This window comes from Gekko japonicus, unplaced genomic scaffold (genome assembly GCF_001447785.1).
Source record: "Gekko japonicus isolate JY-2015 unplaced genomic scaffold, Gekko_japonicus_V1.1 scaffold243, whole genome shotgun sequence".
In the NCBI taxonomy this organism is placed as follows: Eukaryota; Metazoa; Chordata; class Lepidosauria; order Squamata; family Gekkonidae; genus Gekko; species Gekko japonicus.
The window spans coordinates 883755-911639 of record NW_015168053.1 but is presented as its reverse complement, the minus strand read 5'-3'; the positions used below and the strand labels follow the sequence as shown (position 1 = coordinate 911639).

Sequence of the window (27885 nt, the reverse complement as noted above, 5' to 3'; positions counted from 1 at the left end):
CAAAGGAAGGGATGGCGTGTGTGGCAGATTAGGAGGGCGTCATCCTTGTTGAAACAAGTTGTGGTCTAAAAAGATTTTGTGCTAGAAAAAAAAATCTGGGCTAAGAGAACTACATTTTGAACACTCAGGAAACTACCCCTCACACATTCACTATAAAGAAAGCAGTTTTCGTGCACTTTTTATCCATGAGTAATCCTCACAACTTGTGTATATATTGTACACAATGTTGCAGTGGCCAGCAGCGCACGCCTGGCATAGCCTTACCTTAGTCATACACATGGTTACAAACCACCATTTCTGAGAAACAAGCTAAGGTGCATGTGTGCCCTTAAAACATGACTTGAATTCATGGCCAAGGGCGCCAGACACATCCAATTCCCTCGTGTGCACCCAAACAGTTGCTACATACCCCGGTCTTGTGCCTTGACTACTCTCTCCAAGACACAGGGAGACTTCCTTACTCTAGACGCTTCAGAAAAAGTTACAACAGCACTAGAAAGCTTAATTTGCCAGTTTTTGGACACTAGTGGCACGGGGAGGGTGACATCATGAACTTCAGGCACCTGCTCCTAGCCCAATGACAGCTTCCTTAGCATGAGGGACACGGGCATTTTTGCCCCTGGAGATATGGGCTTGCTACACTGCAAAGGTATAGGGTTGCTTCCTCTGGACGAATGGTTTCTGGCAAACATAGAGGAGAGAGAGACCATATATTTCAAGGTGCACTCCCTCTTCACAAGTGACTCTGGCGTCGACTTAAGGGATATAAGTGAACAGGCAGCTCAGGAGCAAAGGCCCTTTGTTAAGACGGAGGGTATGTGTTACGTATCGTGTATGCAGCAGGTCAGTCCTGATTGGGCAAGCAGTCGACGGAAGGGAAAATTCGCCAGGCGGAGGACGATCTTCAAGGAGCCACAACAGTCCAGAGGCCCCTGCAGAGGGAAGGCTGCCTCCTGGCACATCAGTCATCCCAAATGTGAGGAAGGCTGCAGAGGGTGCTCATAGAAGGGTAGCAATGTGGGGAACCAGACCACCGTGTGCCCCTGCCTATGACATCGCGGCTTCTGTCCTTTGCACTGTACAGACCAGATTGTGACAAGAGTTCCTACTTAAGTCAAGAAGCGTGTTGTGGCTTCTTAAATCCACTTCTTCGACCCCGGGCACTGGCTATATCGGGCTGCGTGTTTCTCCTTTGGAAAGGTATTTCTGGGTTGCTCAGGATCTGGAGGTGGGAGAAGAGAAATCCACCATGTGCAGAGACATTAATAAAATCCTTCCTTCCATGGTACGGCTTCACTAGCCATAGCCTTGAGTCAACCCCACCAATTTTTTTTTTTAATCTCCCTTTTCCCTTCCAAGTCCATCTTAATTATAAAAGATTTTTAATTTTTATTTTATGTTGAATTACTAAAAGGTAAGAGGCCAAGGATTTCGCAACATCCTTATCCCACAGAAGAAAGGTTTCTCCAAGAGACAGGGAGACTTCCTTACTCTAGACGCTTCAGAAAAAGTTACAACAGCACTAGAAAGCTTAATTTGCCAGTTTTTGGACACTAGTGGCACGGGGAGGGTGACATCATGAACTTCAGGCACCTGCTCCTAGCCCAATGACAGCTTCCTTGGCATCAGGGACACGGGCATTTTTGCCCCTGGAGATATGGGCTTGCTACACTGCAAAGGTATAGGGTTGCTTCCTCTGGACGAATGGTTTCTGGCAAACATAGAGGAGAGAGAGACCATATATTTCAAGGTGCACTCCCTCTTCACAAGTGACTCTGGCGTCGACTTAAGGGATATAAGTGAACAGGCAGCTCAGGAGCAAAGACCCTTTGTTAAGACGGAGGGTATGTGTTACGTATCGTGTATGCAGCAGGTCAGTCCTGATTGGGCAAGCAGTCGACGGAAGGGAAAATTCGCCAGGCGGAGGACGATCTTCAAGGAGCCACAACAGTCCAGAGGCCCCTGCAGAGGGAAGGCTGCCTCCTGGCACATCAGTCATCCCAAATGTGAGGAAGGCTGCAGAGGGTGCTCATAGAAGGGTAGCAATGTGGGGAACCAGACCACCGTGTGCCCCTGCCTATGACATCGCAGCTTCTGTCCTTTGCACTGCACAGACCAGATCGTGAGGAGAGTTCCTACTTAAGTCAAGAAGCGTGTTGTGGCTTCTTAAATCCACTTCTTCGACCCCGGGCACTGGCTATATCGGGCTGCGTGTTTCTCCTTTGGAAAGGTATTTCTGGGTTGCTCAGGATCTGGAGGTGGGAGAAGAGAAATCCACCATGTGCAGAGACATTAATAAAATCCTTCCTTCCATGGTACGGCTTCACTAGCCATAGCCTTGAGTCAACCCCACCAATTTTTTTTTTTAATCTCCCTTTTCCCTTCCAAGTCCATCTTAATTATAAAAGATTTTTAATTTTTATTTTATGTTGAATTACTAAAAGGTAAGAGGCCAAGGATTTCGCAACATCCTTATCCCACAGAAGAAAGGTCCTGACAGAAGTTAAAACGGGGAGGGAGCAGCAAAATGTACGCCTCTTAAAAGAGTGCGTCGTCCTATCCCTGAACGGCATGTCCTTGAGAACGTTTTCATACTAGAGGCCCACCCAACCTATTCGCAAAGGAAGAGAGAGTTGGTTCCTCTGAGGAAAGCAATGCAGAAGAGAATTCTGGGAAATGGTGACAACTTTGATGAACGTAATTCTCAGGGCCAGTTCAAGGCATTTTGTCAGCCCAAGCAAGGTACACATGTCACTTCCTGGGCCTGCACTGCCAGCAGCCAGATCTAAGCCATTTCCCCAAGGCTTGACTGAATCCCCAACTGGCCGGATACGTGGCCCCAGGAGGCATTACCACTGCTGATGCCTGGGTGCTGGCACCCTCCTCACTGTGCTCCCCCAAGCAGTTCCTCAAATAGCTTATAGCCAGAGAACCAGCCCTGAGAACCTTCCTTTGGGATATAGAGGGAGTATCAAACAAGGGCCTTATCTGCAGTGGCACCAAAGTTACAGAAATTCTGCAGGGAAACTGCCTCCGTTTCCATAGTTTTTGCCTTGAGATGCCAGGCAAAGACCAAGGCTCTTTTACTTTGCTTCCTGTTGTAATTTACTGCTGACCTAGATAGGATGTGTGCCAAGTTACTTGGATGATAGGCTGTACTATGGAATTCAGCTGTGTATTGCAGCTTTTATCAGATTGCTAGCTAGCTCAGAGATACTTTTCATAATGTAGTATATAAATATTTCAATAAAAGCACTTGCTTCCTATCATCCCCATCACCCCCTTCCAAAGAATCAAGACTTGATTTTTTGTAAATCTCATCTTCTTAACTCCACCCTCCTCCAAATGCCTGCCGCCTTCCAGCTTGTACTCACCTCCTTCAGGACTTTTTCTTTGAGCTCTGTGTGAGTCAAGGGTCTCTCCTCTTCTTCGATGACTCCTTCGTGGCTTGGTCTGAAAAGGATGGAGAAAAAGACGTAATTTGCATGGCAAAGAGAAGATTTTCTTGCACTAATTACAAACCGATCTATGCCCCCTACTTTCCTTCTCCTAAAAACCAGTGGTCCCTACTAAATCCCATACAATCCAGGAATGACGGTCCTACCCAGAAGCCCCAGGAAATCTGGCTCCTGCTTTCCTTTCTCTGAGTTAATCTACTAGACCCCATTTTCCTCTAGCCCTCCCCCTTTGGCTCTAACTAGGACAGCTGCCTCTTATTCCCGACAGAAGTTCTTCCTTTCCTTTATGGCTTTAAATAGCAGTGGGACATGCAGAAAGTCAACAGGTATAACTTTTCCTAGGCACAGTTAACAGGGAAGCTGTTCCTCTTGACTTTCTGCCTGTTGGGTGGCAAAGGGCCTTCCTGAGAAAAGAAAAGCCAGCTTGGCACAGTGGCTGGACTACAAAGACCCGGATTCCACCCCACACTGTGCTCTGAAGCTCACTGGGTGACTTAGAGGCTGAGAAAGAGAGTGTGAACGGCACAAGCACCTGATGGGGCTGATATGAGGATAAAATGGTGAGAACCCCATTCACCAGTCTCAGCTCTCTGAAGGATGGGCAGGGTAAGAATGCGATAAGGTAGGTAGAAAAAACAACAAATATATAAGAAAGAAAGAGCCAGTAACCCTAACTCTGATCTAGCATATCCCATCCCCATTCTAAACATCTCACCCAGCCTTTGGTGGCTTTAACCCTAGGGTCCCCAGCATGGCGCCCAAGGGTGGCACAGTGCCCACTAACACCTTTCCTGGTGCCCGTCAAGTGGTTTTAGAAAGTGGGCATGGCCAGCAGGGTTCCCTCTAAGCTGAGTTAGTGTGAGCTAGCCTCCAGCTCACACACTTTTGCCTTAGCTAAGGAAGGATGGCTACAGCAGCCAAATTGCTTGCTCACAGCTTCAATGCCAGTAGCTCACAAAGTAGAATTTTTGCTCACAAGACTCCACAGCTTAGAGGGAACACTGATGGCCAGGTGGGGGTGTTTGCCCAAAAATGCTTCTGATTGGCTGTGCAGATCTTTAAAAACATTGCTTTGGCAGCAGCAGTCACCACAGCACAAGGATCTTCACTGAGTTACTGGAGGTAAGGTGCGGCAACCACTCCGTGGCTGCACCCATCATGCCATGTCAGAATTCCAAAGGCGACACCTGAATGATCACTGAGGGGGAGGGAACCTCAGGGTGGTATCGGACATTGTCCTGCCTCTTACCCAGTGGTGGGTGGTCGAACGCTCATCCGGCGAGATGAAGGCACGGGCTTCTGCCCCAGGATCAACTGCACTGTCTCCAACGTATCGAAGGGCTTGTTTTGTTGCTAAAAGAGGAACAGGATATATCGTTTGGGCCAAAAGTACGCGCGCCCCCTCCCCTCCAGAGCTCTAAAATAAAAATGGACCTCTAACAGCTGGCCACTTTGCCTCCCCTACTGACCCAGATCGATTCATTTCTTCCACTCAGTCAAAACCGAGCAAAATACTGGCTACGGCTACTGTTAGTACCTAGGTTTTCATTTTTAAAAAGAGCTTCAAGTCCTCATTGCTTCAGAAATACGTTTGGAAAACTGAAGACACAAAATGTTCAGGAAATTAAAAGGAGGCACTGTTGTGCTTTCGTGAATTGCATTACACGGTTGCAAAGTAATGTGTTTTTCCCCCTAAAATGGGGCAGTTGGATCAGACATCAACAGAAGAATGCATATAGACTCTTACGTTGGAATCAAAAAAGGAGCACAAGATTTTTCAGGAAAAGACATGACCAGACTAATCCTTTTGGCTCTTGCCTGCAAAAGGTGGTCATGTGCAATAAAACATTTTCAACAGGGTTTAACTGCGGCTGTAGGATCGGGCTGCACACCCTGGTTAAAGTGGGCTGAATGTTGCCTCCTCCAGTCCAAGGTGGCTTCCTGGAAAAACCCCTTCCTCCAAGATGAAAGAGCCAAAGACACGAAAACCAATTCCCCACTCCCCATGCCTCTGTCAGCCCTTGCTGGGTCCCCACCCCTCCCCACCCCACCCATCTGGTCCTGCGTACCTCAGCCCTCACATAGGAATACATCGCCAATAATTCATTGATCTTTTGCTCGATCAAGCCCATGTAGATTGCGATGTTCTCGTCCCGCGCGGCTGTCGACCCCCCTAGGATTTTATCCAGCACCGAATGGTCACAATGCAGCTTCCCAAAGAGGGACTCGATTTCTTCCAGAGGAGTGGGAGAGAAAGGGAGATGAATGACTGAATCCTGGCTCCCAAGGTCCTGACTTCCCCACTGCCCTCCCGAAGAACCCCGAGAACTTGAGCACAGTCTCCAACCACCCTTATGGATAATAATCAGGGTGATTTTTGTGTGTGTGTGAAAAAGAGGTACCAGAACTCTCAAGAGGGAAATGAAGTTTTCAGCCTGTACACTGAAAACTCATGGAACTTTAAAACATTTTAAAAGAATTTTGTCGAAGAGGTTCCGGATCTCCGTTCTGGCACGTTCCCCCCAGAAAAATGCCCAGATCAGAGGTCATTTCGAGGGGGATCGCGGGGGATCGCAGTTCCCCCGGGTGAGGTACGGGGGGCGGGGCACATGACGAAGCCCCGCCCCCTGCTTCCGGCCGCCCCGCTTCCGGCCCTCATTCAGCCAGGAGGAGGCAGGAGAAGAGGGAGGGTAAGTTGCTTCCTCCCTGCCTCTGCCGGCGGCGGCCGGGACCGTTGGGGGCGGGGTGTGTGGCCTTATGACACACTTCCGGTGATGCCAGGGGGTGTGGCCTTATGACACACTTCCGGTGATGTCAGGGGGTGTGGCATATGCTAATGAGTTATGCTAATGAGTTCCCCTAGCTCTTTTTCTAAGAAACGACCCCTGGCCCAGATAATAATCAGCCGACAGTGAGATGCTCCGCCAATCTCAGCTTGCCAGCCACTGAGACATCTTATGAACTAGAGACAGAACAACAGGTGATTAATTTTGGGTTTTGAAAAAAAGAAGGATCTCTGCTCATGGTGTGCTCTCTCAGCCTACTGCTGCCTCTGAGACAACAAACTCGGCGTGGTTTCCAAAACCCACAAAGTCTTTTTGACTGGAAGCAGCTGCGGAAGCACACAACAAATGTGTGTGTGTGTGTGGATCATATGGGAAGTGAGGCCTCTCAAGCCACTTTCTGTTCTGTTACGTCCCACCATCCGCCTCAGGCCTTGATGCAGGCTGGAAATGTGTCCTTGTATTTGGCTGGGGCTTCTTCCTACTCCAAACCCCACCCCTTCCCTCCTGTTCCAGGATAATGGGAGCACAAGAAATGTATCTCCTCTTTGCCCTGCCATCTTCCCAGGCGATGGAACCACCCACCCCCTTCTTCAGCTGCTCTTTCAGGGTTCAGCCTGCTCTTTGGTCTATTGTTATGTCATGCCCACAAAACCTTCCCAGTCAGACCTCAGATTCTGCATCTTCCTTTCCGTGCTTCACCACCACTGCCCCTCCGCCTTCCACTATTCCCCTGGGGACATGAAGACCAGCTTCTTTGTATTTCCTTACCGCACTGAGCACAAGGGAATGCAGGCTGGGGTTCCTACAAACAAGTTCCATGTGTGCTAGACTGCCTCTGCCGTGGATCTCTCTTCCTCTTGGCTCACTTGTACCGCTGTCTGCGCAGGATCAATTGTTCTCTTCCATTTGTGCAAACAGACAGCAGAGATCAGCACACATGGAATTCGTTCATAGGTTCCCAAGCCGTGGTAGCTCGGACTGGAGCACCAGGGGCCGCTGGCAGTTAGAGGTGCTTAAAGTAAAGGTGAAGATTTCCCTTGCTTGAAAGCTAGTCGAAGTCGACTCTAGGGGGCAGTGCTCATCACCGTTTTCAAGCCAAAGAGCCAGCACTGTCCGAAGACGTTTCCATGGTCCTGTGGGCGGGATGACTAGACGCTGAGGCGCACAGAGCGCTGTTTCCTTCCCACTGAAGCGGTACCTATTTATCTACTTGCAATTTCTTGCTTTCGAACTGCTAGGTTGGCAGGAGCTGGGGCCAGAGATGGGAGCTCACTCCGTCATGCAGCAACTCGGGTCTCAAACTGCCAAGCTACAGACCTTCCAGTCTGCAGCTCAGCGTCTTAACCTCTGAGCCACCGCGGCCCTTAGGAGGTGCTTAGGCCAGGTCAAATCCCCACCCACCCCCAGCAAAGGCTCCACACCATTTCTGCAACAATTAGCAACCACTTTACGGGTTTCCCCACACACATCTGCAAGATTGCTATGGGAGTACAGCATCTCCTCTTTGGCATGTAATACGGCGGCCTGAGAACGCCAGTTTTTAAAGACAACAGCAAGTTCCTAGTCCTCCAGGCTGTAACAACAACAACAACAAAAGCTTCAAAATGTTTGCGGCCCTCGTTTCCCAGTCAGCTTCTGCAAGGGCAGCTCCCCCGTTAGGAATGCCTGGCATTGCAGCCCCGCGCCCCTTACCACTTTTGAACATCTCCCAAATCTTGGTCTGGGCCTTCAGAAGCAGCTCAATCTGCTTTGCCTCATTCACAGCTGCCTCTTGCTGCCTTTCGACTTCCTGCAACTGCAGCTGCAGCTCCGCCTCCGCCTGGGCCTCCCGTGCCTGGAGCTTCTCTATTTCGTGATTGAGCTGGAGAACAAAGTTGGGAAAAGGTCTGGACAGCTGCTTCTCCTGTTGCAGGAGGTCAGCAAGAGCGAGTTACATGTTCCCAGTGTGTCAGAAATATAAGTGAGCCTGGGGCATTTCTGTAGAGCAGTCTGAATTATGCCTCTTTGGTTCCCTTCTCCCATAGATCTTTGCAGTATAGCTGATGTGACATTCTTGTAAGCCAGGGTTGACTGTTTCCCTACTGCCCTTGGCCTTCCTATGTATAACAGCATAGCTTATATTTTTCTATGGTTATCATTTTCTTCTCCAGCTCCCATGGGCCTCCACAATGCTTTTTTTTCTCTCAAGTGGAGGTCTGTAGTGCATGACCTACCGATAACACTCTTAAAACAGGGATCACAGCTACGCGTTGTACTTCCTATGCAGCCAAAATAAAGCCAGAGCAGTTAGTCTATCTGCTGAAGGCTCTTAGATTCTTAGAATAGTCCTCGATATGATCTCCGTGACTCTTTATCTGACAAATGATGACATCCTGGACTATCTAGGATGCGAGTTCAGAGTAAAATTGTACTAGAGATATTCTTCGGTTAAAACGCGTTAGCCTTATGTCAGTCATTTTAATTTAACCTATGGGTCCAGAGGGTATAAGTAGTTAGAGATTTGTCTTCTTGGGGCTAGCCATCAACAGCTCCTGGTGAGGCCTTGATGACCAGTCCAGAGTGTTCTGAGTTTTATACAAGTGCACTATTTTTAGTATTGGGTTTATGTTGAAATATTCTATGCAGAATACTGAAACGTTGTAAAGCGTTTTCGTCTTTTTTTTAAAATATGGGTGCGTGTGAGTGCCTGTGCGCCTGGAAGTCGTGGCAACCTCTGGTGACTGACCCCTAGTGGGGGCCTGGAGGATGTTCAGAGAGGTGGCTGAATAAAGCCTGCCCCCACCTCCCCGTCTGCTGGTATTCCAAGGAGGTCTCCCATCCAAGGATTTGCCAAGGTCGACCCTGCTTAGCTTCCGAGATCCGATAAGATCGGGCTTGCCAGAGCTATCCAGGTCAGGACAAGTGTTTTGGCCTTGAGCAGTTCTGCTATCTCAGTGGTGGCGAACCTATGGCATGGGTGCCAGAGGTGGCACTCAGAGCCCTCTCTGTGGGCACACGTGCCATCGCCCCAGCCAGGCCCAGACCATCATTAAAGTGTGGAATTCTCTGCCAAATAATTTTAAGTAAACGAAAGCATTTGGGATTGCTTTCCTTACTTTGTTCGGATCATCTTAAGTTAAGGTATGAGTTGTTTTTTCTAAAGTAAAACCTCAGTATTCAGGTTAAATTGCCGTGTTGGCACTCTGCAATAAATAAGTGGGTTTTGGGTCGCAGTCTGGGCACTCGGTCTCTAAAAGGTTCGCCATCACTGTGCTATCTCATTCTTGTTGCTTAGCGAATAAAGTAGAACAATGTGCAAGTCTTTGTCTCTTACCCTTTGGGCTGGCCTCTCATCAGTTCACATCCGGCTCAGGGAGCTGGGATTAATTTTTCCCAAACACCCAGGAACGATACCATTAGTAGGGAGGCCCCTTGCCGAGGAGTACCATGTGTAAAACAAAACGGGGGCTAGATGTGATAACGGAGGCCGCCTAAAGGGAAAGTCTCTGCTGGTCGTGAATTGGGATGGCCCAAGACATTTTGGGGAGCAGAGGTGCGCATGAGGCAGCTCCTGGTTGAGGCCGGTTCTCCTGCTCAGCTGCATGCAGAAGCAGGAACCAATAACCAGCTTCAGCCCTGGCCAGCAGGGTGCAGCAGCCGTTCCCCCCACCAACATCCTGAAGGTCTGGGCAAGGAATGAAACCGGGGAGAAGGAGTAAGATCAGGGACATCTCCAGTAAGGCCAGTGATTAGAAGCAGAGGTGAGGGTCACAAAGCTCCACCCAGAATCCCCGGAAGTCAATAGGCTCTTGACCTCCAGAGCCATAAGGGATAGAAGCATGAGGGTGTGTTGTTTTTTTAAAAAAGGAGGAATGCAACAATTTGCCACGTGCAATATGGCTGCTGGAGGTTTGGCTCTGGTTTTTTTCCTCTAAACTGCAGCAAAATCTTGGGGGAGCATCCTAAGGTTGCCTGGTCCCCCTGACCACTGGTGGTGAGGTGGGGGGGTGGGGTTGCCAGCTCCAGGGTGGGAAACTCCTGGGGATTTGGGGGTGGAGCCTGGGGAAGACAGGGACCCTCAGTGGATATGCCACAGAGTCTACCCTCCAAGGCAGCCATTTCCTCCAGGAGAACTGATCTCTGTAGCCTGGAGGTGAGTGGTAATTCTGGGAGATCCGCAGGCCCCACTTGGAGGCTGGCATCCCTAGAGCATCCACTTGACACCGTCCTCTAATAATCAGTTCTCTGTGCCTTCCCCTGCTTGTCTGAGATCTTTCCCAACCTCTTGGGGAAGAATGCAGTCAAAGCACCTTCGCCCACTGTACAGACAGGAAGAAGCCCGTTTTTGCAGGTCCCGCCTTCAACAGCACCGTTTCCCTTCCCCCAGCTGCCCTTCTCTCCTCCCACAGCCTCTCACAGCTGCCCTTCTCTCCCCCCCCCGCCCCCTGCCTCTGTATCACCAAGTGGTTCTTGTTGTAGCCTTACACTACAGTAATAGACCAAATTACTTACTTATTTTTTTTAAGAGGAGGGAAATAGCACTCTGGTGGCATGGGGGAGGTAAGACAAGGGAAGCTGCCGGGTAGATCCTCCCTCACCGCTGCAAATCTCTCTGGGTTCACAAGGGCAACCGAAGGATCATGGGAAATCATGGCCATGTGGATGCAGCCATAAACTTGTCTTGGCTATGAAGGGCAGCATGCATTTGTGCTCCCTCCTTGAAACCTATATCGAATTGTATTATTATTCCACAGTCTAGTGGCGGCAGCTGCTGCTTGGTTTTGGCATCTAGGAATTGCCAAATTCTGCCTCCAGAGAGAGAGAGAGAGAGAGAGAGAGATACATTCTACGCACACGGGCACAGCTCAGCTATTCTGCACATACTCCAGTTGCCATACTGGCTTCCTAACTACCCCAAATGCTGACTGTACCTTTCCTCGCTGCAGAAAGCGGACATTGGGAATATTTCTGCAGGAGCTGCAGAGGAAACCCCCCCCCCCCCAAGAAAGAAGGCAAAGAAGAAAGGAACTCCGATCCTCTTCCCTCACCTCAGCAATTTGTTCCCGGATCTGTTCCAGCTGGTTATTTTGTTCATTGACATAGTTGAACTGAGCAAAGTTCCGCTCCTCCTCTAAGGCAGGGAGAGAAAAGAGTCAGGCACATCCCCACTCAGCATGGCCAGGAGGAAATGCTCCCCCCAGCTGCCTTTTTGGGACGCTCTCCCAGTGGAAGGGAGCCCCAGAGGACAGCCCACAACCCCCAGACGAAAAGGGTCCAATTTTCGCACAGACATCACCTGCAATGAACTTCTCCAGCCCATCATCCAGCGAGCTCGTGCCAGTCAACTGCAGCAGCTGCTCAGAGGCATCTTGGTAAGAGTCGATCAGCTCTTCCTCGGGCCCTCGCCGTCTGCGCTCTTGCTCTGATGGGGAAGGAGGAAACACAGCCTAAGAGCCCGGTTCCAGCCACACTCAGCCGGTGCTACTCCCAGCCTCCTGGCTTCGGGTTCAAAACTGCTAGTGATTCCCAGAAGTCCTACTACTCGACTGGCAGACATGCATTGAAAGAACAAGGCACCAATCCACTGTTTACCTAAGTACAAGAAATCGGTTTCAGGTACAATAAGAGGGAACAAAAATTTTGTCATGGTGTGCATCCCCCTACAGAGCCCGGGATCTAGGTGTTTGGACTAGGGGTGTAGGAGCTGCGGTGGCTCAAGTGGTTAAGACGCTGAACTGCAGGCGGTGGAAGGTCGGTAGTTCAGCAGTTCGAGACCCGGGTGTGCCGCAAGACGGAGTGAGCTCCCGTCTCTGGTTCCAGCTCCTGCCAACCTAGCGGTTCGAAAGCAAGAAATTGCAAGTAGATAAATAGGGACCACTTCGGTGGGAAGGTAACAGCGTTCCGTGCGCCTTGGCGTTTAGTCATGCCGGCCACATGGCCACGGAAACGTCTTCGGACAGCGCTGGCTCTTCGGCTTTGAAACGGAGATGAGCACCGCAACCCTAGAGTCGGACTCGACTGGCTGTCGAGCAAGGGAACCTTTACCTTTACTTTGCATCTAACTCAAGAAGAAGGGGGGCCACCGCTATCAAGGCTACCACAGTCCAACTAGATACCACGAGACCTAGAAGTGCATGCAGAACCAATAATTCTGTTGTGTATTTAATGGGGGAGGAGATATGAAAGGGGGGCAGGGGGGAGGGGGGAGGAAGGGAGCACGCATTAATTAAACAGAATACAGTCATTGGTTCTGTGTACAAATGTATCTACGTATTTACTCACAGAGATAAAACCTTTGACTAATTTAAACATTTTAGATCTCTAAAATCTAATGTTCTAAATATGCATATTTTAATCTAACACAAATAAAAAGTTAAATAAGACCACAAGACCAAAAATAACTAGGTAGGCTGGGCCTACCCATTAAAATAACAAGCTAAGTCAAGACCACCCAGGACAACTCTCAATGCCATCCCAGGATCCCTTGCTTTCAACCACTCAACTCCTCCCAGATTAGTCTCGACTCCGAGCTTTCCTGCTGTAAAGGATCAGACACACCCATTATCACGGGGAGGGGGAGGCAGAGTAGCTCTTAGCTTCCCCCCTCACATACCTTGTTTTTCCTTGGCCTTCAACGCTTCCTCGGTGAACTGCCGCTCCTGCAGTTTGACGGTGAGGAACTCGTCCATCCGGCGGTCATGTTCTAGGATGCGGTTTAATTCTCTCAGCTCAGATTCGTATTGTCTGAGATCCTTCCCCATCTTGTCCTGCAGCTGGCTCATGCGGTTCTGCGCCTCATCCCTGCAATTTACCCCAGTTAGGCTTACCAGCTCCAGGCTGGGAAATACCTAGAGATTTTTTTTTGGGGGGGGGGGCTGAGGAGGGCAGGGTTTGAGAAGGGGAGGGACCTCAATGGGGCATACTGCCACCAAATCCACCTTCCAAAGTGGCTGTCTTTGCCAGGTGAACCGATCTCTGTCTCCTAGAGATCAACTGTTAATAGCAGGCGCTCTCTAGCCACCACCTGGAGATTGGCAACCCTAACCTCAGTGGACAGGGAGGGGCAAGAGGGGTACATTCGTGTTTGGGCCCAGAATAAGCCCAAGAATCCCGGTTCCCAACTTCCCTGATAAATAACACTATTCGTTTACTTCATTTACACCCTGCCGTCCTCCCCAAAGGGGACCCAAAGCAGCTCTCATTGTTCTCCCCTACTCTGTTTTAGCCTCACAACAACCCTGTAAGGTAGGAGGCGAGGAGTCATTAGCCCAAGGTCACCCAGCAACCTTCCATGGCAGTGTGGAGGATCTGAACCTGGGTCTCCCAGATCCTAGGCAGACACTGTAACCACTGTCTGTCTTACCTACACTACCACACACCCAAAAGATTGTGGAGGGACCGTGAGAGCTGTGTAGGGATGTGTGGAGGATCTGAACCTGGGTCTCCCAGATCCTAGGCAGACACTGTAACCACTGCCTGTCCTACCTACACTACCCCTGTTCCACACACCCAAAAGATTGTGCAGGGACCGTGAGAGCTGTGTAGGGAGGAAGAGCTGTGGGCCAGGAAGGCGCCTGGCTCAAATCTCTCTGACCCGAAGACCTGTTTTGTACCCAGAGGGTGCCAGACTCCGTCCCCCGCATCTCCATTTAAAAGATCATTTTTGGAGACTTTTGGAGAGTGGAATGCAAGTCGGAACAACTTGTGCTGGGGGAGACGGGCCAATAACGTGACTTGGTACAAAGCAGGGGTGGCCAAACTTGCTTAATGTAACAGCCATGCAGAATAAACGTCAGATGTTTGAGAGCCGCCGCGAGACATGAACAAATACTGCACACATGTTTTCATTGAAAAATATGCACGTTTGCTTTTTCTTAACATGTGCGAAAGAGCCACATGCGGTTCCCGAACTGCAGTTTGGCCACCCCTGGTATAAAGGCAGGTTCAAGTATTGAAAGCTCCAAGTTCTGCATCCCCCAGAGCTGTCAGATGGAACCAAGTGTCCCACCTGCCACCACCAGCTCAATCCACCATCACCACCACCCCCCGAGAACCCAGGAATTTATTGTGCTGGATCCCAACACACGAAACCACACTGCAAGTACTCTGGGATTCTTATGCAAGCACACAATTTGTTACTGAGCCAAAACTGGAGCAGTCTGGGAATAAACATTCTGAGAACAACAGTCTTGTGGTTACAGGTGAGTAAGTGCCCAGGCTAGCCTGATTTTGTCAGATCTCGGAAGCTAAGCAGGGTCAGCCCCAGCTAGTATTTGGATGGGCATGACGCAACAGCAAGCCACCTCTGAAACGCCTCTTGCCTTAAAAACAAGTCTAGCTCGCCACCTAGTGGTGCACAATGCTAAAAGAGCTAAAACTTCTGCCTTCCAGACAATCTTAGGATCTTCCGGCTATACTACACACACTGCCATATGATAATTATTATTAGTAGTGCCTGGGCAACCTCGGAGAGCAACAGTCCTTGTGGTTACAGACCTCTAGACAGCAATGTGAAACCAGAGGACAACTTCTAGACTTTGAGGGACCAGGGAGCGAGCTCTGGTGCCTTGCATCGCTCCTGACCCTGCCCGTCATGAGTACAAACAATGCAAATTAAGCAGAGCTGGATTTGCATCATATATAAGAATTTTGCTCTTCTGAGCTTAGACGTTGGATTACCTTGGAGTAGAATGTATACTCTTCTAGTGCAGCTTAGATTCAGCCCTGAGGCTCATGGAGGCCAGAGCAAAGGTTGGAACTTAGGAGAGGTGGGACTCGGGATTGCTGAAGATGTCACAATCCACCAATAGGGGAAGGCAGCCAAGCCCATGAGGAGCCATCAGTTCCCAGGGAGAGAGGTTCTGCTGTCTCAGCAGTAAGGGGCCAGCGTCTGGGTACAGAATACATTTCCCCCCAGAGCACAGAAGCAGGATCGCCTTTCCCTAACCTTGCATCGTAGGCTGCTGAGGATGTGCTGATCATGGCCCCGATGTTCCTGCGTGAACCCAGCAGCTCCTGAGAAACAAAACAGAGCAGGAGCCTTCAGATCCATCCCCTTATTACTGTACAACTTTCCTACCCTGTTATGAAGCCCTGTACCCTTTCAGAGGCCCCGTCTCCACCTTTCCCTTCTCTCCAAATCACTGTCACCTGCTCCATAAAAGAAACAAAGACAGCAAGGTTTTTTTCTACTTTTCTTCAACTTTTCCACCTTGAATGTGTTACATTCATAGGACTCCTTGGGTGGTTTTTTCCTTCCCCTCTGAATGCATTGCATAAATCTCCCAACACGAGCCTTTGCAATGATATACAGAATTAGAGGCTGCATTTACACAGAACAACTGGGGGGGGGCATTTACGTGCTACATTTATTTCCCTGATCATTTAAAAATACTCCCCCCCTCACACTCTCCCCAATGTAGGCACTGGGCCTGCTATCTTGAGGGGGGAAAGGGTGGATCGACAGTCTGCAAAAGGAACTAGGGAGAAAAGTGTGGAGGGGCCTCTCCCCACCATCCTCCCCCTTGAAAAAGCAGCCCCAGTAGCAACATCTGCAAAAGGAAAAAGATTTGTTAAAAGAGAACTAAAGAGAAGGTGTAATTCAGTCCTCAGACAACCCATTGCTCTGAGCAATCAAGCCATTACAAACTAAAATTAAACCTGGCTAACTGCAGAGTGGTTGTGTGAAAGAGTCAATTCAACACAAGTGTCAGCTGTGGGTCGGTTTGGAAAAACTCCTCAAAACCAAGTTGATCAACTATAAGTTGACTTGACAGATTCTGGACCAGGCTGAAGACTCCTTCAACTTGGGTCCATTCAATCTGGGTCAACAGACAAACGCAAAAATAGCCAGAAGAGGGACGCAGAAAGTGGTCTTGCATATCAACCCTAAAGACAATATTGGGTCTGATGACCGTCATGATTCATGTCACATGAATGAATTAGGTGCTTTATAGCTTTCCACATCAGAATCTAGCGCTTGTCAACCACAAGACTTGGATTTATTAAGAAAAGAACCCTTTCTAAGTCACATTGTTCAGTTTCATGATAGACTTTTTCTCAGCCAATGAAAAACACTGATTTTATATACCTCCCACAACAGCCAATCACATCATTCCATTCTATACTGGAGTCTTCACCAGGCAACCAGACCCCTTCTGTAACAGAATCTTCGCTTGCCTTCGATAAGGCTTCAGTCCCTTTCAGAAACTTAGCCAATTACATCCCACCACCTCCCTCTGCTTCCCCCCTAGCACTATCCTACCTTCTCTAGATGCTTGTAAAGCTGTTCGAAGCGATCGTGTCCAATCTGGAGGATTTCTAGATCCTCACGCAGCTGGGAGTTGACAACCAGCTGAGAACTGAATTGTGAGGTGGCCTGGAAACAGAAAGTGAGTGATAAAACGGAGGCAACCTGGAAGTCCTGGCTCTCAGCTTCCCCCCAGACACTTTTTTTTTTACCCTGTCTAGCTGGGTTCTCCAACGTCTGTACCCTCTTCTGTAGGTGGATCTTCTGTTGTTGGATCAAGTGTCCACTGCCCACTTCCTTGTTCTGGACAGCCAAACGCTTCTCCCAGCTTTGGATCTATCAGTGATAGGGAAAAGAGTGGAAGGGTAGGGCTAAGGCAAAAAAACCCTCCAACACTTGTGATGGCACTGAATCTCCCAAAACTCTTATCTTAGTTCCTCTGCTCCAACAGATTAGACCGAGGAGTCCTAGCACCCAACCGCTTCATCATTGTGCCTTCCTAGATTTCTTTGCCCCCGCTTCGACTATTTCTCTTTTGCAGGATATGGGTGGGAAAGGAAAACATCATTTTCCTAGAGGTTCCTCACCCTCATGACATGCTATCAGTATCTGGTATTCCTCTTCCAGTGGACTGGAATGCAGTCCTATTCCATTAACCCATTAGGCCTGCTTGGATAGCCAGCTCCTGGATCTGACTACATATGCTTCGATTTTTTTTTTTGTTTGATTGTCATTAAACAACTTTTAATGCCCTCTTGCTAGGATACCTTTTTTTTTTTGCCGTCAAATCACTGCCAACTTATGGTGACCCTACAGGGTTTTCAGTGCAAGAGACAGAGGTGGCTTGCCATTGTCTTCTTCTGTGTAATGACCCTGGACGTCCTCGGGGGTCTGCCATCCAAATACTAACCGGGGCCAACCCTCCTTAGTTTGCGAGGTCTGATGAGATCAGGCTAGCCTGAGCTTTCCAAGTCAGGGCACCTTGTTCTAGCTGCCTCAAAAGCCTTTCGACTGAAATGCAGGATAAAAAACCGCTTGTATGAAAGCATCTTGTTTCCCAGGCCTTCTCCCTCCGTACCTCCCGATCAAGTAGGGCTATTCTCTTCTTCTCTTCCATGATCTGCTGCTCCACGTCATCCCGGCGTCCCAGCAAAGCACGCAGGCTGTCGGCTTGATCTTTCCCCCGTTGCCGGTTAGTGCGGCTCTCGGCCACAGCCTGCCTGCGTAGCAGCTGCTCATTCTCCTTCTCGAGGCGCTTCACCTCCAGCCTGCCCAAGGGAAACGAGGAAGAGGAAGAGATGGCTGGCAGGGTAAGACGGCGGGATGGGGCAGGGTGGGCACGCGGGAGCGCGTCATGACCGCAGTGGTGACACTGGTGAGTTTTGGTCGGGATTGGTGGCAACGCCAGCTCAAGAGATCTTTGGGGGCACAGCTACAGGAGTGCCAGGCGAGCTGGGGCTTTGCGACTGAGCATGCAGATCTGTCACAAAGCCTCTGATGGGGCGCAGGGGACAGGCATGAAAGAGGGAGCAGGCGGGCCTAGTTCACAGTAACAAAAGGGAATGGGAGGAAGAAGCCTGCCAGGAAAAAAGGCACCACTGTGCTTTGACTTAGAAGTGGGGTTGTGCTTGCAAAAAGTTTAAAAAGTCACATTGAAAACGAAGACTTGACAGTTCCCTGGAAAAGAAGCAAGGTTTAGGGATCAGAGGAAAGGATGGCAGGATTCAGGGTTGTCCAGCCGTTGGGCAGATTTGATTACCCCAGAGGAGGAACAAAGTAGGCGGGGTTCCTGGAGTTGGCGGGACATGCGGTGAGAGGGTGAAGAGACATGAGAAAGCCCACACGTCACAACCGAGACTGAACTCATGTGAGAATGCACATCATGGCATAAGGCATCAAGTCCTTGTAGGTGCAAGTACATGTGTGAGCTAGACAGTGGGGGGCAGATTTTCGCCAGGCTTGTTAAAGGACAGCTTATGTGTGCACACCAGCCACCACCACCACATGAGTCTGGTGTGGCCAAACCAAGCTGCCTAATTATGTGTTGCCACGTGCTTATCTGTTGCCATGAGCACTTGTGTTATGTCAGTATCTACACCAGTACAAAAGGATGGGCAGTTTTTGAACGTTCATTTTATGATGTTTTGCAGGGAGATGTACAAATACCTATGAGACTCTCAACCGAATCAGACCTGGGTATTTGAGATATGACAGGCAGAGAGAAGACAGGTACCAAGGAGGCGCCACACAACCACACCTCTGTGCTGGAAATGATAGCCAAGAAATACCCCACACACATACCAAAATGGAGAAAAGCGCAGCAAACGTCCACCAAACTGTGGTGCAACTGAAAGCCAGAAGGTGAGAACAGAGGCATTCAAAACAGTTTGAGGCTGGGGGGCAGTTTCCCTACCACCACTGCTGATTTGGGTTGAAACAGAGATTGCAGCTTGTGTGAAGTAAGTGCCCCTTGTGCCTCTCATACGAGTACTGCAGGTTTCTGTGTGGCTTCCAAAACCAGAGAAACCCATTTGAGCAGAAGTAACGTGCTGGGGAGCTGGGAGTGAGACTGTATATCTGCACCACTGAAAGCAAAGCTGCTTTGGAAGGTACTTCCAGTTCTCTTGAAAGCAATCAACTGTCTGGCTTAAAAAGACAGGCCGAGACTTTTTGCTGTAACACAAACAAGAACCTGAATCCACCCCCCCTACCTCTGCCCCACCCCATCTGCTCCTTACTAAGCATCGCTGTTTTTAAAGAAGTCCAGTTTCCATGGAGTACCCGGACCCAACTCTTTAAAAACTGTAACGTTTCATTTGGCCCTCACGAACATCCATTTCTAGGGAGCCAGAATTTTGTAAAGGATGCTGTGCGCATACATACATCTGCTTGCGAATGGTTTCCTTGGATTCCAAGGTGTAGGCATGACGGTCACCTTCCAAGAGGCGGAACTGGCGCTGGAGTTTGGCCAACTCGCTTTCAGCTGGCGGATCACGATGCAAGTAGCAAGGAAGGAAAGGGGAGGGGGAGGAAAGGGTGGTTAGAAGAGGCCACGTACCTGTTCCCTACCTGGGGTCATTTCCTCCTCTCTGAAGGTCGGAGGGTTCCCTGCTAATAGATATGAGGGACTGATGGTAGGATGGAGGAGCAGTATAGGCTCTGTCAGGGCTCTTTTTGTAGAAAAAGCCCAGCAGGAACTCATTAACATAATAGCCCACACCCAACAGCAGGAACTCATTAGCATATTGGGCCACACCCCTGACAGCACATCTCATTAGCACATTAGGCTGCACCCACATGTTACCAGAAGTGTGGTTATCCAGCCACACCCACCTTTGGCTTGTTATTCTGTTTACCTTGTTTGTTGTCAAAACACAGGGCCTTTTTTTGTAGCAGGAACTTCTTTGCATGTTAGGCCACACACCCCTAATGTAGCCAATCCTAATGAGTTTCTGCTGTTGGGTGTGGCCCATTATGCTAATGAGTTCCTGCTGGGCGTGGCCAACTTGGGAGCCAGCCGGAACTCTGTTCCTGTGTGTTCCTGCCCAAAAATAGCCCTGGGCTCTGTAGTCCACACAGTGCTGGGTTTGCCCACACCTGCACTGGAGGGCACACAGCTACCTGCTTCCCCCAGGATACTTCCTGTATTCTTCCCTGTGTGCCACGGGGCCAAGCCCAAACTTTCCAAGCCCTGGATAAGCCCTTATTTTACCTGCATGATCCCACTCAAACACTGCCTTATAGATGACCTTTCCTCAGCAACAAATGTTCCCTGGGTTCCCTGACTACCACATTTCCAGAAAATCAGTGACTCGCTTTCTGAATCCTCAGGCAGCCACTGACTCATGCTCAACATGTGTCCTGCAAAGCCTGGCCAGGATCCGATAGCGTGTACCTCAGCTAATTCAATTTAATCCCTGCTATATCTCAACGCCAGTGTTCCCCAAAGAGGCCCGGTACAAAGTGTAACTTGTAAACTCAACTAAAGCTTGTGGGCAGCAGCCAAGGTGTCCCCGGTTCGGTCTCTTTGGCCTCATTCTTTTGGGTACAAAGGCCTTGTCTCTCTCCATTCCCTCCTCAGAACTGGCTCCCTTGGCTCCCCACAGTCACATTTCAGCTTGGCAAAACAAAAATAAAGGCCTCGCCAATCTCTTCCCCGGTCTTCCTGACAAAGTTTGAGAGGAATATCCAGCCATTTGATTGGGTTGCCAGACGAAGGGAAGAGCCTCTCAGCTCTAGGCCTGGCATTCCACTCCCTGCCCCCCACCCTGATGTGCCAGGCGGAGGGTGGACTAGATTCAGTGACTTACAGTGCCATCCTAGGCAGAGTTCAACCCTTCTAACGGCAATGGACTTCGAAGGATGCAACTCTGATTCGAGGCGCACTGTTAGTTACACACACACACATTTCAGGGCAGGGAGCGATCTACCATCGTCTCAGCGAGAATCATCCTTGCTGCTCGCCTCCTCATTTCCCCGTATCGTTGCATTAGCTGCTTCTTTTGGAACAGCCTAAAGGAACGCTTCCTGCCAAGAACCTTTATGAAACCACCAGATGTGTATCTAAGTTTATAAGGTTATGACACAAATGTTTTACAGCATGCTCGCAGTCACTGTAAAGCTATGCATGTTTACTCTGAAGTTCAGTTGGGGGGGAGGAGGCTTACTCCCAAGTAACCAGGCCCAGGATTCAGCTTTCGGCTGAGCAGTACCGGAGGAAGTTCAACCAACCACAATCTGGGTTTGCCCTTCCTCGTGGTACACACATGCATTTAAAGAATGCAACAGTCACGGGCCCCTTGGGAACCCAGACTAAAGCTGGGACGTTTGAAGAGTTCTGGCATAACTCCTCCAGGAAACAACGGCAGCTTTTCACTGTTATTGCCCAGCAATTAGGTTTAAGGGAGGAAGGCGTTTTACGCCCAAGGGTGAAAGCAGCAGAGGCCAAACCCATTTCAGAAGTGTAAACGCATATTTTGATTCCAGCCCAAAATGAGCACCGAGGAAACAAATGCGGCAGCAAGGCAGGCAAAATTAAGAAAAGCCCTCACCAAAACCTGAAGAGTAGCTGTGATTCCTAAATAGATCTTCCATAATCAGAGGCAGTATGCCCCAGAATACCCTGATGCTGGGGACTAACTACGGGGTGGGGGGGAGGAACCTTCATGCTCTGCTTTCCCTGAAAGGTTTAGCCATCTGCTGGAAACTGAAATGATAGACCTGGTGCAATCCAGCAGGGCTTCTTGAAAGTTCTCAGCCTTGGTAAAAGCAAACTGGAGTAGCAAGCCAGAAAAGAATCCTTTCTGCTTCCCCATTCCAGTGAAAGGAAAAAAATGTTCCATCAGATGACACACTGGGAATGAATCCACAATTTCCATCCAGGGCTGCAAAATCTCTGCCCCTCTCCTCCCCAAGAGCAAGCATCCCCACGGCAATATTCTCCTTCCCTCCCAAGGAAATTACCAAGGCCATCCGTGTCCAAATCACTGCTGTCTGAGCGGAGGCTGGAGGCAGATTTGAAGAACGGCATCTTCGCTTTCTTCCTGCTGTAGGAATGAGAAAACAGAGCGTGTGCTGAAGGTGAGAAATCCCTGTCGCTTTCTGAAGTTCTTTGCTTTAAGATAACAAATTCTCTGCTCCAAAATCTTCTCCTGCAAACAGACATTGGTCTCTCGTGATAAGCTTCCCCCACAGGTGCACTCAGGATACTAATCTTTATTAACACACTGCTTTCCCACTTTAAAGCTTACAAATAAAACAACCAAAATGTAACAACAGCCAAACAAATTAAAGCGATAGAATGACAAAGACAATTAAAATATAAAGCAAAAGGGACGAATGTGAAGCAACAACAACAACAAAATGCCACTTTAAAGCTTACAAATAAAACAACCGAAATGTTACAATAGCCAAACAAATTAAAGTGATAGAATGGCAAAGACAATTAAAATATAAAGCAAAAGGTACAAATGTGAAGCAACAACAACAAAAATAGGTAAAAACAGCAACAGCTAAAGACGACAGTCCAAAAAAATTCACACAAAAGAACTATTTGTTCATGAAAGTCTTGGCATTATTTTTTTTTTAAATTATCAGACATCTAAATGACTACAGCAATGGCACCTCACAAAGCTTCCTGTGTCCCATAAAAGAGACACAGTCCCAAAAGCCCCCCCCCCCAACCTTGTCACCATCTAATCTCTGAAGGTGAAGACCTCTGAAGCAGACACGGGCCAACTTTGTAGTGGAGAAGTTTTTCAAATACCCCAGTCCCCAAACACTTAGGACTCTGAAGGTCAAATCTAGAACTGTGAGGTGTGCTTGGAAACAAACTGCGAGCCAAGACAGATATTTAGAACACTGGTGCAATGTGTTCCAGCCAGCAGTCCATAATTTTGCAGCACTACGGACCCCTGTTCTGCTTTATTCGTTGTGAACTGCCTTATTTCCTTCCTTTGAGAGACAGTACGATGTAGTGACTAAAGTCTCAGACAAAGATCTGGGAGATCCAGCTACAGATCTCCAACTCTGCTGTGACGACTGCTGGGTGACTGCAGACCAATCATTCCCTTTCAGCCAAATGTGCCTCACTGGGTTGCCATGGTGGTAAAATGAGGAAGGGAGAATCATAGCCACCATCCTGAGCTCCTTGAAGGAAGGGTCGGACAATACTGTTACAGACAGAATAAAGTTGCTTTCAAGACTTCCAAAGTAGCCACCATGAGCAAAGAATTCCTGCCAAGAGCCACTCCCCCAGACAGTCTGGTTGCCTGGGGTGAGTAAGAATTAATTGTAGGCAACTAGGCAGGGGATGAATTGCCAGAGCAGGGGATATTCCCCACATTTTGAACTTTAAGGCTGAAAGCGACTAACATAAGTACACATGGGCAGGTGTCCAGTACAAATGTTGCTGGGTGAAGCTCGAAAATAAGGAACTGAGAACTGCACATAGGGAACCAAGATCTGACTTCAGCCTTGTTATTGACTGGTCACTTTTAATGGATTTACTTTGCAACTGTCAGAAGCCTTTGAAAGCAACAGTATCAGTCAGTCCCAAACAGCAGTGCCTTGACTGACGGATGTCAGAATACCACAGAGCAGGCACAACTCTAGCAGCACTCACTTGCTTCCCTTTCCATTAATTCTACAAATCCGCTGCATCGGCTGGAGGACCACGGATATAAGTGGAGATTTGGAACAGGGTTTGCCACTTCCACCTGCAAGGCTGAAGCAGCTAGCTACTTTTTCGTTTCAACCTGCAAACCGAAAAGCATCCTGCCTCCAGCTTTTCAGCATTTCCCTTGATTATTCTCATTGCAATCTCATGGATTGCCAAAACGGACTAAGCACTACAGTTTATGAATTTGTATTCATTAGTCCTGACACCATTCTCAGACCTTTCCACTTTATTTTCTAAGTACAGTCTCTATCCCATTCCTTCTTCTAAGGGATCTAAAAGTAGGTTTTAACATCCCCCACCCTCACACAACAACAGCCCTTTAAAGTCAATGATGTCTTGCCCCAAACCAGGCGCTAATTTATCACAATTTATTATACACTCTTCTTAAAACCTGTTCAAACATCAGCTTTTGCAACATTTGCATCCAGAATGCACCATCCCCACCTCCCAAAAAAGCAATTACTAGAAGGTACCTTGTTCTCTACTGGAGAACCCTTATGTCAGATATATGACCGGTATTTGTTGCTATGCTCTGGTATGACCTCCTGGTCTCCCCGGCCAACATCACCTGCTTGTTGCCTTTGTCAACTCAGTTGTTAGCAACCATCTCCAGGAAATGCATCAGCTCTCCACCAATGCTGATTAAAGAAGAAAGGGGGAGGGGGGGAAGAACAGGAAATTACACACTGTTGATCACAGATACAAATCCAGGATTCTCTGGTTCCCTAGGAGGGCAGTTAGGACAGGGGCTGGAAAGCTGGGCCCCCAGGTTTTTCTATGGAGCAAAAAAAATGTCCTGTCCCTTTAATAAAGGATGTTATTTACTTCCATGCTATGAAAAGCTTCACCTGCCCATTTCCACACATTAACAGGACTTTTTCCCCCTCCAGGTTGTTGGCAGCCCCAGGCTAATTTGGGGAGGCAAGCAGGGGTCTGCTAGGGAAAGTTAGCAGCACTGGGATCCAAGACTTCATCTGGTTCTCAGAGGAGACTGATACCTAATAGAAAATAAGATGTAGATCTACCAAATCCTGTATGATTTTTAAGGGGGGGGGGGGAAGGCCAGGAATTATAGACTTGTTCCTCTGAATTCCCTTGGGACTACTACGTTCAAAGAGAGTCCTGAGAGTCACATGTTCTTCATGATGGTCATAACAGTAAGCTGCTCCTAGGCAGGTTCTCTGTGTATTACCTAAGTTCCACAACCTATTTTTCTCTATTACCCACTCCACCTTTCTTCCTACAGTTCCCTCCATCAAGTGACCGTTTAACTTTCTGTCATGCATCTCAGAAGCCAAGCAGAACTGGTCCTGGCTAGTATTTGGATGGGAGACCTCCAAGGAATACCAGAGCCATAATGCAGTGGCAGGCAAGGGCAAACCACCTCTGGATATCTCTTGCCTTGAAAACCCTATGGGGTCGCTATAAGTCAGCTGTGACTTGACGGTACTTTCCACCACCACCACGCCACACAGAGTTCTACAGTTTTTCAAGCTATATCAGGGGCTGGTCTATGCGGCATCTGAACTGACCATCAGGTCACATTACCTGTAGTTTTCTCAGGACAGAATGAATAGATAGCCTGGATGGCCCAGGCTAGTCCAATCTCACAGATTTTGGAAGGTAAGCAGGGTCAGTCCTGGTTAGTACTTGGATGGGAGACCACCAAAGAAGGCCAGGGTCAATATGCAGAAGGAGATAATGGCAATTTGCCCCAGATGCCTCTTGCCTTGAAAACCCCATGGAATTCCATAAATCAGCTGTGACTTGATGGTAGTTTATGTATACACAGAGAGAACTACCATAGCTCTTCTAAACAAGCCGCTCAGTTGCCCTTTTTTCCAGGTCCCAATCAAGTTCTTGTTGTACCAATGGAATATTCCTTTGTATCCTTCTCCCACTGCTGTGCCCACCACACTACACTGTATGCTTGGGCTGAGAATAAGTAACTGGCTCAATATCACCCCAGAGTGTTTCCAAGGTAGAATGATGATTCAGTCTTGGCTCTCCCAGATCTTAACCTGAAACTCTAACTACTACACCACAGTGGCTTTCTCAGCAACAGCAACAGAAGGCATCCATTTCTTAAAGCTACAGGCGCTGCTTCTATTATTTGAGGAGGATGTGTTAAACCCCTGATGTTTTTGTTTTGCTCTTAGTTTTCAGATCTTTCTGCAACCCTGGGACATTTTGCAAGTTTGTATAAAGCGAGGAGGATGTGTTAAACCCCTGATGTTTTGTTTTGCTCTTAGTTTTCATTTGCAAGTCTGTCTTGCCTGATCGTCTTCCCCCTAATACATATTCCATCTTTAAGCCTTTCCTCAATTTTAAAGCATTTTCTGGACCACCTGAACCTCATCTAATCTCTCCCCTGCACTATGTCACCTGTTCATTTCTACTGGACTGTCCCATATCCAATAGTCTGTTAGTACAGACTGTAATATCTACAAGCACAGTCACATTCTTCCTATAGTCTGTACAATGCCTCACACTAGAAGTCCCACCTTTTAAAGCTAGATTTATTCGTCTAACATTTCCAAACCCATTGCCTCCCTCCCAGGAAAAGTTTCACCTATTTAATATGCTCATGGTAAGCGGCTGTTAGAAAATCAGGAGCAGGGCCAGGTGAAAAAGATAGTTACAAGTGCCAGTAGGGTAGCTTTATTAGTCTGTCACAGTAAAAGCAGGCATGAATCTCCTGGCGCCTTAGAGGCAAACAGATTTATTATTGCACAATCAGCTCCTATCCCAAGAACTGAGAATTTCATTTATTCACTTGATGAAGTAGATTCTAGCCTACAAAAGCTACAATAAATCTCTTTAATGTGCTGCAAGAGTCCTCTTTGTTAAATATTAAAAGGAAAGATGGCAACTCTACGGGGCTTACACTGTAGGCAAACACCAAATAAGGGTTCACTTCACCTGCACTGTCCAGGCTATGCCCCTATCTTGGCATGTCACACCAATACCTAGACATGCAATATACAGGATTGTAGGGTTGCCAGCTTCCAGGTGGGGCCTGGAGATCTCCCAGAGATCATTTCCCCCAGTTAAAAATGGCAACTTCAGAGGACTTAATGGCACTATACCTTGCTGAGCAACCTCCCCAATCTCCACTCTTCTCAGGCTGCTCCCCCAAATCTCCAGGAATTTCCAAACACAGAGTTAGCAACCCTAAGACTCTGGGTCACAACAGTTCCTCTCAAGGTCCTAGAAGGTCATGATCAGATCCTGTGAGGTCACATGAGGCATAGTGGCACAAAGACCTCTTTTCTTTTTCTTTCTTGCTAACTCCAATCTCAGTGCCTTAGAAAGTGACACCCCCCCCCCCAAAAAAAAGCCTGAGCTCATCAAAGTTCCATAGGGTCATGTGACTGTGCAGGGCACACCAAGATTTTATCAGCTCACCTGAACCCCCAAGGTCCTGGCAGGTCACGCTAAGGTCATGTCTACCCATGTTATTATGGGGTTTAGCCATCCTCAGGCCCCCTACACAAGCCATGCCAAGGTCCTTTCAACATGTCAACCCCTCCAAGGCCCTGGAAGGTCATACTAAAGTCCTGCACGGCCACGTGACTATGAGCGACGCTAATACGAAGGTCCTGCCAGCTCACAACCATCCCCAAACTTGATACCGCCCCTCCCAAGACCGTCTACTCCCGCCCATCCAAAATTATTCAGAGGATCTGAGCAGACTTTAAACCCCACCCCTTCTCCTAAGCCCGTCCCCTTCTTACCTTACAGACCTGCATTCCCACTGCGCATGTGCAAGCCTAACAGTTTCCCTCCTTCCCCCCCTCCTGTCTAGTCTGGCGCTCATGCGCAGTGCGAGACTTTGTAGTTGGCGGGCGCCGGAACGGAAGGGAGGGAGCCAGAGGATTGCCATGGCAACTTTCCATCACGAATGCCTATTGTAAAACCACAGCCCTTTTCGGTTTGGGCCCCGCGGCCGCTCGTTACCATGGAGACTGTTTTCGGAAAGGCAGCTTGCAAGGGGGGGGTGATGGGAGGGGGAAGATGATGGGGCCGTGATAGAGAGGAAGTTGAAAGGCTGGAGGAAGAAGACTCGGGGTGGAGGAGAAGGGGAAACTGTTAACGCCCTTCTGAAGAAGTGAGCAGTGACTCGTGAAAGCTCCCGCCCTGCTACGAATTTCGTTAGTCTTTAAAGGTGCTACTGGACTCTTGCTTTTTTCTGCTGCTGCAGACACGCCTACCCATCTTCATCTGTCTCCA

The 27885-nt window shown here is 48.7% G+C and overlaps 1 protein-coding gene across 1 annotated transcript; it reads right to left on the bottom strand.

Annotated features, from left to right (window-relative positions):
* Window positions 1–1504: 1504 nt before the first annotated feature.
* Window positions 1505–27134, bottom strand: CCDC114 (coiled-coil domain containing 114). Its single transcript, XM_015414415.1, has 16 exons — window positions 27061–27134; window positions 24126–24290; window positions 21936–22018; window positions 19356–19455; window positions 17551–17740; window positions 16696–16808; window positions 16488–16611; window positions 15171–15238; window positions 12837–13024; window positions 11520–11645; window positions 11272–11354; window positions 7937–8105; window positions 5528–5691; window positions 4708–4811; window positions 3375–3453; window positions 1505–2252 (listed from the first exon to the last, which is right to left on the bottom strand). The coding sequence occupies exons 3-16, from the start codon at window positions 22000–22002 to the stop codon at window positions 2145–2147; spliced, it is 1683 nt and encodes a 560-aa protein (XP_015269901.1). The 5' UTR covers window positions 22003–22018; window positions 24126–24290; window positions 27061–27134; the 3' UTR covers window positions 1505–2144.
* Window positions 27135–27885: the final 751 nt, after the last annotated feature.